This window comes from Centruroides sculpturatus, unplaced genomic scaffold (genome assembly GCF_000671375.1).
Source record: "Centruroides sculpturatus isolate CEXI.00-Female unplaced genomic scaffold, Cexi_2.0 scaffold24, whole genome shotgun sequence".
NCBI lineage: Eukaryota > Metazoa > Arthropoda > Arachnida > Scorpiones > Buthidae > Centruroides > Centruroides sculpturatus.
This window is the reverse complement of record NW_019384375.1, coordinates 101,307-114,526: the sequence shown is the minus strand read 5'-3', so window position 1 is coordinate 114,526 and position 13,220 is coordinate 101,307. Positions and strand designations below refer to the sequence as shown.

Sequence of the window (13,220 nt, the reverse complement as noted above, 5' to 3'; positions counted from 1 at the left end):
TTGTAATTATTTTAATTATTTTTATTTCCAAACTGATTTTAACCAGTTCTATAGTAAGGTAACATTCCAATAGACAATATGCAAAGCTTTTTTTTCAGTTTACAGCAGTATTTATTACACAAAATTTAAGTAAAGCTTAACATGCCGATCTTGCCCCGGTCTCCCCTATATGAATTATAATTTATTATAAAATATTTATAATATCTAAATAACCCTAATACAAGGAGATATTACCTTGTGTCTGAATCAATTTCCACTAAGTTAAAACACAAAAGAGGTCTGACGCCTTTGACAGTAACCCGACTTTTGATGGACGTTGACACAAAAGTAAGTATCGCTGTCCGAACCAGATTAGTCACGGGACCCCAGTTTGGGGTATAAATAGAGAACGTTGAAAGAAGATAAGGAGAGACAGAGAATTAACAGATAACAAAAAACAAATTAGATAAACTGGAAGATTCATTAGATGTGATAGATTAGATTCATTAGATTAGATTACTTGTGTGAAATAAATGTTGATTATTAATTAGACTCTTATAAAATCCGTGGCGAAGAACTCGATTTCCAAGCACCTATACTAGATCCAAAAGAAAATATTGTCATACGTCACCTAACGTTCTCCGAAACAGGATGTTGTGCAAACACCAACATTATACGTACTGTACACACATACTGTACGTACAGTACTGTACATACAACGCTGTAAAATGTACTGTACCTATATTGACCAAATAGCCAAGATAGTGTACTCGTACGTAACAAACATTTTAATTAAAACTTTAAACTTTACACCTGGCAGTGAAACACAAGAGCTGCTTTGTACACAAGGAACAAATATAAATTATATAAACGCTGACATACTTGTCATGTATCGAAAGGTTTTTTTCTATCTTAAGGTAATTGAAAAACTGATACCATATCTGAATCTCTTTTAGAAAGATTGGGCTTAATGTCAGTATATATTGTTTTTCTTTTTCCATTCATTTTCTTTATTGTATATTCCATAAAATTAATGTAATCGATTTTTCGGAAGCCACACTAAATAAAAGGTACTCTTTCATATAAGGATAGGTATATCGGGCATTTTTTTTCTTCTCTTCATTCCAATTTTTTAAGAAGTTTCTAGTTATTTTTACATTCAATGTAGTATTTTGTGACATTAAAATTCTTTTCGTACATTACGATTTACAGTAACATTATTTCTGTCTCTTTCTTTGTTCTGTCGTAATAGAAAACAAAGAAAAAAGAAAGAAATAACGTTACTGTAAACCATAATGTACGAAAACAGTTTGAAGGTTTCTGATGTTTCTGAGAATTCTTAAATCTAATAAAATTAAACAAAAATTTTGTTTTTAAATTTCTTAATGTAGTAAAAGTTTGTGTATTTACGTTTTTTACATAAATTTTATATATTTTATAGTATATAAATAAATATGAATTAAAGTATATTGTATGGAAAAGTCCTATGTAAGGCTCTTTATAAAGTCAGTTCTATTACTGTCAAATATAGGCATCACCGTAATTGAAGTGAACTAGAATCTAGAAGTAGAGAAGATGAATTCTTGTTGACTTCGATCTAACCTCTGATTTCTCGGAGGTCCCTTTGTCAGATAAGTTTGCTCTCGTTCATCTTATACGTTCCAGTATATTTCTCATCTTCTTGCTTTCGATCATCCTTATTTATTTATTCAATTTTCCAGTTGTGCTGATAGTAAAAATACGAAGTTTCGAAGTTTGCTCTTTGAATCTAACGAAATTTGTGATATAAGGAAACTCCTCTAATAAATCTGTTACTTAGTTGTATAGGACTGATTAGATCGCACTTGTCAGTAAAGCTTCTCTCGTTCACAAACTTCGACCAAATAATTTGTCATCTGGCTTTAAATCTAAAGTCCTTAATATTAGGGGAGACCGGGGCAACTTCGGCATGCGGGGCAAGTTTGTCAAGCGCTTTTTTTTTAAAAACAAATTAAAAGGAGACTTTGGTTATAGGTTAGGCAGTTGAGTTTTACTGGTGGCTTGTTGAGTGTAGTGTTTTTATTGTTCTCCAACAAGCGTAGTTGAATTATCAAGCAAATTTTCATTTTCGTTGAATTCCATATAATATTTTTTTTCCATTTATATTGAATTGGCAGGTTTTGTTATAATTCCATGATAACGAAAGTTACTTTTCCTGTTAGAAGGATGTAACTTCAACTTATTCACGTGGCCAGATCGAGGCTTGGCATTCTGTTCTCAGGGTTGTACTTAATGTTTCGAAATCATGACTAGCGGGGCAAGATCGGCAACTTTTCTCTTCTTGTAAAGTTGTAATTATTTTAATTATTTTTATTTCCAAACTGATTTTAACCAGTTCTATAGTAAGGTAACATTCCAATAGACAATATGCAAAGCTTTTTTTTCAGTTTACAGCAGTATTTATTACACAAAATTTAAGTAAAGCTTAACATGCCGATCTTGCCCCGGTCTCCCCTATATGAATTATAATTTATTATAAAATATTTATAATATCTAAATAACCCTAATACAAGGAGATATTACCTTGTGTCTGAATCAATTTCCACTAAGTTAAAACACAAAAGAGGTCTGACGCCTTTGACAGTAACCCGACTTTTGATGGACGTTGACACAAAAGTAAGTATCGCTGTCCGAACCAGATTAGTCACGGGACCCCAGTTTGGGGTATAAATAGAGAACGTTGAAAGAAGATAAGGAGAGACAGAGAATTAACAGATAACAAAAAACAAATTAGATAAACTGGAAGATTCATTAGATGTGATAGATTAGATTCATTAGATTAGATTACTTGTGTGAAATAAATGTTGATTATTAATTAGACTCTTATAAAATCCGTGGCGAAGAACTCGATTTCCAAGCACCTATACTAGATCCAAAAGAAAATATTGTCATACGTCACCTAACGTTCTCCGAAACAGGATGTTGTGCAAACACCAACATTATACGTACTGTACACACATACTGTACGTACAGTACTGTACATACAACGCTGTAAAATGTACTGTACCTATATTGACCAAATAGCCAAGATAGTGTACTCGTACGTAACAAACATTTTAATTAAAACTTTAAACTTTACACCTGGCAGTGAAACACAAGAGCTGCTTTGTACACAAGGAACAAATATAAATTATATAAACGCTGACATACTTGTCATGTATCGAAAGGTTTTTTTCTATCTTAAGGTAATTGAAAAACTGATACCATATCTGAATCTCTTTTAGAAAGATTGGGCTTAATGTCAGTATATATTGTTTTTCTTTTTCCATTCATTTTCTTTATTGTATATTCCATAAAATTAATGTAATCGATTTTTCGGAAGCCACACTAAATAAAAGGTACTCTTTCATATAAGGATAGGTATATCGGGCATTTTTTTTCTTCTCTTCATTCCAATTTTTTAAGAAGTTTCTAGTTATTTTTACATTCAATGTAGTATTTTGTGACATTAAAATTCTTTTCGTACATTACGATTTACAGTAACATTATTTCTGTCTCTTTCTTTGTTCTGTCGTAATAGAAAACAAAGAAAAAAGAAAGAAATAACGTTACTGTAAACCATAATGTACGAAAACAGTTTGAAGGTTTCTGATGTTTCTGAGAATTCTCTCAGAGGTTTTCCATGGGAAGCATTCTGGCCGATTAGAACATCAATATCGTTATTCTATTCGTAATACACACCAGTGTACTACGGACTAGAATACTCTTGCATGAATTATAAAGGAGATGTGATAGTGTTATTGAAAAAATGACAGATGATCAGCAAATGTCGATTGATAATCTGAACCGTTCATTTTTGATGAAACAAAAGTTAAAGGTAATTTTTCTACATCGCTAAATGTCTCCATATCATTCACATTACCTCCACAAAGGTAAGCTTAGGAAACACATAGGTTAATTTTTTAAATCGTACCAATATCCATTCAATCTATCCGAATAAAGTTAGTACTGTATTGGTTTGAGGACATTCAGAGTTTTAATGTGCCTAGTAGTCTGCTTGTAATGGGCATTTTGTAAAGGCGTCAATATTTATGTCCAGCACTATTACAGTATGGTATTTTATTATTTATTTCGATTACACTGTTTACTTCGTTGCAAATCATCCAAATTGGCAGTTTTTCTACTTAATAATAAAATATTTGTAATACAGTAGATCCCCCTATAAGACTGGTTCCTATAATTACGATTTTTATAAGACAACAAAAAAATTGTGGCGGTATCCGTACACAATGGTAAAAATCTCCTATAATTACGTAAAACGTCATCGGGCAACCGAACTATTTTCCCGCCGTCCACCGCCACGCTACGGACAGTTTAGGCGGGTAAATTGAGTTTAGTTTCGTCTGTACATATAATTATATATAAATTATATATAAATTAGGTACTGTATATATAATTATATATTAACTTAATTTATTGTAACTTTATTATAATTATATATATATATTTTCCGCCGCCTGGCGCCACGCTACGGAGAGTTTAGGCGAACTATCGTCTGTACAGTATTTAAATTAGGTACCGTAAGTCTAATACAGTACTGTAATTTTATACATTTCTTGTGAAAGAAACATTTCTTATTCAACGGCGATAAAAATTATTTATATTAATGATGTCTCCAAAGTTCAGCGAAGTTTTCGCAGAAAAATAACATCAGAAATCGCGGCCGCGGTTTGCTGAGCTGTTCCGCGACGAAAACAAGCTTGAGCAAACTCGGTAAGTAATCCTACAATTTTTTGTTAATAGCGTAGTTTATACGGATTATTTCCAAAAAAAAATATACGTATTTTGGAAATTTTGAGTCGGATTAGTCTAGAATCGATTAATTTTATGGAAGAAAACATTTCAAACAGCCGTAGTCCGTAAACTTGACACGTGTCGGGCTGTGATTGGCTGTGATTCCTACAAAATCGGATTCATAAAGAACGGAACGTATCTACCGTCTTATAGGGGGATCTACTGTACTTTATTATCAAGTTAAATTTTAGAAAATAAATACATTTTGATAAAATATTAGCGATATTAAATATTAAGTGTTTTCAAAAAACAATCTCCTGGTTGATACATTTCCAATGTATTTAAAAATACATCAAACAGAAATTTTTATGGTGTAAATACTTAATTTAATTAAAATGCTTTAAAAACACCTGTCAACAAAATTATTTTTAATGTATAGAAAGATTGCTATCTTAAGGTATAAAACTAAGAACAAAGCAGGAGTTTTGTTTCTTATCTGACACTATTATATGATGGAAAATTAGAAAATATTTATTAGATTGTTTACCTATTTGTGTTCTTTTCCGATAAATTTTTATATGATTTTATTAAGATTATACACCTACTTTATTATTTATGTTTTTGGAATAAATAAATTTTTATTCTAGAAATTAGTTTTTTTCCTTAACTCGAAAATTAATGTTTTTAAAATTATAAAAACAACATAAAAAAAGTAAGTAAATCTGAAAAAAAATCAATGTAAATTTTAATTAAGTTTAATGAAAACTTTTATTAAAAAAAACCTAACAATTGTAAAAATTTCCACTATTGTGGTGTATACAGAGTAGATTCTGACTGATAGATTTTTTTTCCTTTTATAAAGAAAAATTCACGTTACTTTCCCTGTTGTAATAATTTTACTATGTAACCTAATACGATGTCTATTGTCTTTTTCTTGTTGATATAGTACGGCTTGTTGATACTGTACGTCGTGATATTTCTTGCTGTATTGATGAGTGTAGATGTGTGTAGGTGTGTGTAAAGAGATCACGACTGGTCATGATATTAGAAATGAATTAAACTTTTTTTATGTCAGCACGTCTCACTTCTTCTATCTTTACAAAGTTCTGCATATAATCTATGGAATCTCAGATAATACTTTTTTAAAATAATAAATAATTTATTAACATTATTATTAGATAAGTATAAAAATTAAATTTGATTATTTAATTAAAAATATTTTATTTAATAATAAATAAACTTCGTTTGGATATAATTAATTCATTAAGTAATATATTTCCACTTCAAATATATTTAGTAATTCGATAATTTCATTTTATTTTTTCATGTATTTGTATCATTTTTTAATTATAATTGAAAAAAATTATAATATGTTCTAATCATATTGATCTTATGATACCGAACATTTCGTTATGTCTTAATGAGAAAGATTAATTAACTTCTTAGTCAACGACGTATGAGTTCAATTAGAGAAATAATAATTAAATTATCTTGCTCATAAAAATGACAGCCGTAATTAACGAATTTTAATCATAAACAAAAACTAATTTAATTGATTTACTTATAACCGAACATCAAAATAATTTAGTGTATAACACAGTCTGACATGTCACAATTACAATTAAGCGTTCGAATACTAACGTTTAAAAACCTGTGTATAAATCTGAAAAACTAAAAAGTTCGATCCCTCAATATGACTTTGAGATGTAAGAAGGACGAAATTGTGAGTACTGTGACGAAATTGTAAATTCTGTGACAAAATTGTGAGTACTGTGACGAAATTGTGAGTTCTGTGACAAAATTGCGAGTATTGCGACGAAATTTTTTACTATTTTGTTTTACTAAAAAGTAAAAGTGAATTCAAACTAAATTATCGTCCTGCTTTTAAGTTCATTACTTTAAGAGTTTGATTATTATTATTTTTTTTTTTTTTTCATTTAGGAGGTAAAAGATAAAACTGGTATTTGAAAATGAAAATTTAATAAACTACACTAATTTAAAAATTAAATTCACTTTGCAAATAAATATTTTTAAATTCTTAATTTAAGAAAATTAACTTAAATGTAAAAAATGTACACAAAAAATATAGTTTAGAATGGAACTCTTTAAAAATATAATTATTTAAATTAACTTGACGATTTTATTATATTGAATTTTTTAACATAAGGAGTTTTCATCTAACAACGTAAAAAGTGTATTAAACAAATAAATTATTTATTTATAAATAATTAAACAGATAATTTAAACTGATATTTACCGCATTCTGGTAGAGAAAGATTAATTATTAAGTTAGTGTCATTATGTTCGACGCAAGTCAGTTTATTACCATAACGTCCAAATATATTCTTCGTTTTTTCTCGGTTTAAATTGTTCTTTATCCATGCGACACTACAATTACACACCAATGGATTGGAATCTATTGTTCTGAAAGAATAAAAGTTACTCAATAAATCAAAACTTTCGGCATTTAAAATAATTTTATCCTTTTACAAACGATTAATTTTTGCATTTGAAAATATAAATAATTAACAGAAAAGTTTTCTTTGATAACAGGCATAAATTAATCAGTGTAATATTATTTTTAAACGTCAGGTACTTAAGTAGACTTTCAAATGAAAAGTAATACTTATATTTTATTTAAATGTTGATAGCATAGTAAAACTAAATATTTAAATCAATATAAAACATTTTTTACGACGCCCAAAATTATTTATAACTAAACGTTTTCGAGACCTTCCATCTCATTTTCAATCATTTTAACTGTCGTGAGAACGTAAAATTCCTTTTTTAAGAATAATATATTGAGAATCGGCTCTGTATTGTTCTTAATCATATTACATATTTTTTAAAACTACTTTCCCTCCTCCAATTTCCCTCATATATCTTAAGTGTCCTGTCTATTTCCGTGTAATCTATTATCAACCTTGCTTCTCTATCGTGTTTCACACTACTAATAAGCTTCTATGATCTTCAGTCATACATTTTTTATTGTTTTATTCTACACATTTTCTTATAATTCCACTATTTTTCCGGCATTATTATTCTAATATGTTATTTTTTCAAAACATTAATCAGACTTTATAATATAAATATTGCTTTTAATACTTATACTCTATTATATTCTGTAATTACCGTTGATTGTCATTATCTTACCTCTCTAATCTTTAGACTTTCAGCTTAGAAACGATTGTGTCTGGGTTCTATAAATACTATTAATGATTTTTCTTTAATTTTCATCTTAATATCAAAAATTGTTCATTATTTTATTATTTAAACTTTCAAATTAAGTTTTATGTATGACACACGATTCCCTCCATCTCTTCATCCCCTCGACCTTTAACCACCAAAATTTAATAGCATTAATCACTATTGTGGTGTATACAGAGTAGATTCTGACTGNTTTAATAAAGAAAAATATATTTTTTTCTAAAATCAATAAGAAGAAAGAGATGCGATTTCCAATCGTATCGAAAAACGAATCTGTAAGAACATTTTTTCTTTTTTAGGTAAAATGAATTGAATTTTTCTGTTGTGAAAATAAATTTTAAACAATTTACATTGAAGCAGCATTAAGGAAAGAATTTAAAATAAGGTGTTAAATAATTTAAAGGTAACTTCTTTTGAATAGAAATAAAAAAAATTGTGCTTTGAAAATTTATTTTTTTGCAGAGAAAGATTGGTATATGAGAGAGAAATTAACATTATAACAGGGAAGGTCTATTGAAGCGTGATATCTATTGTATGGTTTTTTTTATTTATGTAAAAATTTAAATTTCTTTAAGTTTTTGTTCAAATTTTAACTTATTCAAATATTTTTCTATATTATAAATTATAATTTGGAATAAATTTTTTACTATTTGGATTAGTATGACTTGACAGAAATCTTAAAAATTCTCTTAGGACATTCCTGATAGGATCGATGCAGAGAGAAAAAATTGCTTTAAAAATTAATGTACTGTACAGTGAAATAATAAATGATGATTTATTTTAACATTAGAAAATTTATATTCAAAATTTTAGTTATCGTAATCTAATCAAATTTATTGCTCTACGTATGGCATATACAATGCATCATAGGTTAGTTTTCAATTAGATATAAACCGAGGAATCTCGTGGCCTTTCTTTTTTCGGAGATTCTATAGTACAAAAAATTAATAATTATTTGCATACTTAATGTTCACAACAATAATTATTTAAATAATTATATATAAAGGTAGTTTTTGGTAACTTTTTTTAAAATTGGGTTATTGTACAGTGGAATCTTGCTTACTTTTATGTGTAATGTTTATTCAAAGAAAATTATACAATATGCATTGTTAAGGAGCGCGAATCATCATCATCTATTTTTGTAGCGCGGAATGAACCAACCTGGATTGCGAGTTTGATTTGCAGAAAACAAAAATAAATCGAAATAATTAGTTTATTATTTATGATACAGTATATATCTAATTCTTCTTTACTATAAAGCTGTCTAGAAATATTTGTTTTTGCCGACGCTTCAAAATTTGGTGAAAATGCGACACAGCATTATCATTAAATAAATTTGTAGCGGGTATAGCCATTGCCTTATTAGAGTAATTCTTCTCAATATACGATATAACAGTTTTCCATGCTTTCAGAATTTCTCTTATTGCGCCAGAAGATTGATGCTTTGCTGTTACCTCCTCTGACAAACTCTCCTCCACAACGTCTTGCTGTAATAAACAACGCAATTCCATAAGCTCTTTCGGTGGTCAGCTCTTGGCTGTGCTCTTCCACAAGCTTATTAATATCATTGTTATCCACCTACAGTTTCATGATCTTGGCCAAAGACACAATCTCGTTGACTACAGGCTCCACAGGTACTGTCTCAAACCCCTCAAAGTCACATTCGGTCACATTTGGCTCTCCGGTCAAAGCTTCTTCCAGGCAGAAGTGAGGGTTCTCTCGGTAGCACCTTCCCATGTCTTTTCGATCATCTTGAGGCAAACAACGATATGGAAGTGATATTTCCAAAACTCTCTGAGAGTGGGATTGGTCCCTTCAGTCACCTCAAACCAATGTTCGAAAAGTGCCTTAGTGTAGAGCTTCTTAAAGTTATAAATAACCTGCTGGCCCATAGGCTAGAGTAACGGAGTGGTGTTGGGAGGCAGAAACTGGATCTTGATAAATTTAAATTCTTTAAGGAGGTCCTCTTGTAGGCCTGGAGGATGGGCAGGAGCATTGTCCATAACAAGCAAGACATGGAATGGCAAATTCATCTCAAGCAAATATTTTTTCACAGAAGGACCAAACACTTCATTGATCCGATCAGTAAGAAAGTCACGTATCACGCAAGCTTTGTTGTTGAACCTCCATATCACATTTAGCCTGCTCTTCTGGACTTTACACTTCTTGAAGGCTCATGGAATTTCTGGATGGTAAACAAGCAGCGGTTTAATTTGACAATTTGAAAGTTAGGGTTTGCATTGGCACAAAATAGCAGCCTGAGACGGCCTTTCATTGGCTTGTAGACGGACAATGCATTCTCCTCTGCTGTTATATAGGTTCGCTTCGGCAACATTTTTCAGAAGAGACCCGTTTTGTCATAATTAAAAAAACCTGTTGCGACATGTAATCGTCAGAATCTACGAGCTTCTTGAAGTCGCGGAGGAAGTTCTCTGCTGCTTTTGTGTCGGAACTTGCTGCTTTACCATGTCTTACAACGTTATAGATGCCAGTTCTTCTTTTAAACTTCTCAAACCCATAGCTTCCCTAAATACTTCTTCTGCTGTTGATGATCCTGGCGTCTTCTTAACGAGATCGGCAAAAATCACTTTCGTCTTCTCACAAATGATATTCTCGTCATTAAGTCGCCTTGCAATTGCTTTTCGTTTATCCATATGAGAAGCACCTTTCAACATCGTCGAGAATATGTAACCGTTGCTTAGAAATTCTTGNAAAACCTGTTGCGTCAGGTAATCCTTAGAATCTACGAGCTTCTTGAAAACGCCGATGAAGTTCTCTTCTGCCTTTGTATCGGAGCATGCTGCTTCACCACGCCTTACAATGTTATGAATGACGGTTCTTCTCTTAAACTTCTCGAACCATCCACGTCTTCCCTTAAATACTTCTTCTTCGGCCGTTGATGATCCTAGCGTCTTCTTAACGAGGTCGGCGAAAACCACTTTCGCCTTCTCACAAATGATGTCGCCTTGCAATTGCTTTTCGTTTATCCATATGAGATGCAACCTTTCAACATCGTCGAGAATACGCAACCGTTGCGTAGATATTCTTGTCATTCTCTTTGAAGCATCTATCTGCTTAATCTTCACCTTGTTCTTGAGGATAGTGCGAAACTGCGAATTGTTGATGTAGACCGATTGTATGTGTGTGGTAGATCAGCCACGCTCACACCTCGTTCTCGTTTTTTAATGATTTTACATTTCATTTCTATGGTTATTTTTATTCTCTTGTGGTTGTCTTCTTGCGGCGTTTTCTTTGGAGACATCTTTGCAAGGGTAATTAAACTTTGCAATAATTAAATATTAGAAATTAAATTGGATGCTTATATGTGACAAAATTAATAGTTGTTTTTTATACTGTAATTTAAGTTGACAATATTTATGCGTATATTTGAATAAAAACGAATAAGATTCAAAATATCTCACACCATTACATGTCTAACAAATTTATTGGGTAGATCTACAATCTGCGATTTATATATAACTATGTTAATCACTATATTATTTCATAGGTTATCAACATTTTCTCCTCCGTCAATTCGCCATTTTAGACAAATGGATAGACTCGATAACATTAAATATTTTCGCAAGTAGCATTTTAAAATATTGTAAAAAATATCAAAGAAAATTTAGAAAAAGTTTGGCAAACATTTCGGAAATGTTATCTGAATGATGCTGTCCGTGAATTTTTTGGCATTAGTTCAATTTGGATCAGTCTTATATAAAATTTCTTACTTTAAAACGAAAATACTTACGATAATATTTATATTTATAAATTAATTTCTGATTCGTTTCTTCTCTATCTTAAGTTTTTTTTAAACTCGTCNAAAAAACAAAATTTTTAATTAATACATAAATATTCTATTTTAAAAAATTAAATTATAATTTAAGTATTATATAATTTGTTTAATTAAATAAAAAAAATTTAAATAATTGAATTTTTAAAAATAAATTTATATATTTTTAGTAAATTAATTTTTAATACGTACATTTGTCTTAATTTCCAAGTTGACCTAAAGGCATTCGGGAATATGTAACTTAAGCTACAGTTTTTAACTGTCCTAAAATTACCGAAATAAATTAAATAGTTTTATTAAAATAGATTTTAAATTAATTAATAATATTAATTTAAAATTTATTTAATTTAACTCAAAAATATGCAATAAATGAGAGACTTAACTTACAACGTTTCTATATTAGGATAAACTTGTAGCTGTTTTCCATCGAGGAATCTAAACATTGATTGATTTTCAATGATCCTAAATATTAAAGAATTTATAATTTTATTAAAAGTTTAGTAAAAAATATTACAAATTATAATAAATTTATATTAATTTTCAATTAATAATAGTATGAGAAATATTGACCTATATTCAGTGTTTCGAAAACAATTTAATCAAAAAGAAACTTATATAATTTTCTTATTAATAGCTACTTATATTAGTTATTATATACTAGCTATTAATAGCTATTTATTAATTTTATTATAACTGTAATGTATATAGGCTGCAGTATTAAGTAATTGAGGTAAGCATTTTTTATTATAAAGACTTTAATCTGGCAATCAAAAATCTGCTGGAAATTCGGCGGTTGATCTGTACTACATCTAAGAAACTATAACTTTTTTATAACACAAGTTTTTATTATAATGATTTTGTAAATCTTTGTAGAAAATAGAATATACAATAGAAGATTTTCCATTGTCTTTCGTTATTATTCACTAAAAAATCTTCAATTCTCTATATCTAAAAATAATTTTGTTATTTAATAGTATAAGATGTTTTTGTGTTTCTTCCATTATTAGTCCTTAATTTAGTTTTAGGAATATTTTAGAAAACCAAATTGGAACGTAAGAAGTAAGTATAAAATTTGCCCTTATAGCTTTAATTTTCTAGAAAATAAAATAGTTTTATTTTAGTCAAGAACTTTTGTTCTGTAAGAAATTCTGAAATGAAAGCAAATGTACTATAAATGTACGAAACCCGTGTTTTCGATTTGCGAGAAATCTGCCAAACACAATCATAAATGCAAAAATTATACAATAGAGTTAATGTATTAAGTTAGAAATTCTGTTGAGTACTATGTACTTTTTACTGTATTTACATATAATTTGCAGTTTTTAATTAAAAAGTTTAACTTCCCTGGAGACATAAGTGTCATGGTAAAATTCCTTCTGGACCATGGTCTGGACATTAACTATGACTTGCATACCAATCATCCTGACAATGACCCAGGCTCCAACATATGCCTCTATCAATCCACCAT

The 13,220-nt window shown here is 29.5% G+C and overlaps 1 protein-coding gene across 1 annotated transcript in view; it reads right to left on the bottom strand.

The window, feature by feature from the left end:
- Positions 1-11,377: 11,377 nt before the first annotated feature.
- The window catches only part of LOC111616792, a 72,359-nt gene continuing 70,516 nt past the window's right edge, over positions 11,378-13,220 (bottom strand). The window contains exons 2-4 of the mRNA XM_023358156.1: positions 12,140-12,214; positions 11,941-12,016; positions 11,378-11,422 (exon numbers count right to left, since the gene is read on the bottom strand). Of these exons, the coding sequence (XP_023213924.1) occupies positions 11,378-11,422; positions 11,941-12,016; positions 12,140-12,214 (196 nt within the window). The remainder of the gene's footprint in view (positions 11,423-11,940; positions 12,017-12,139; positions 12,215-13,220) is intronic.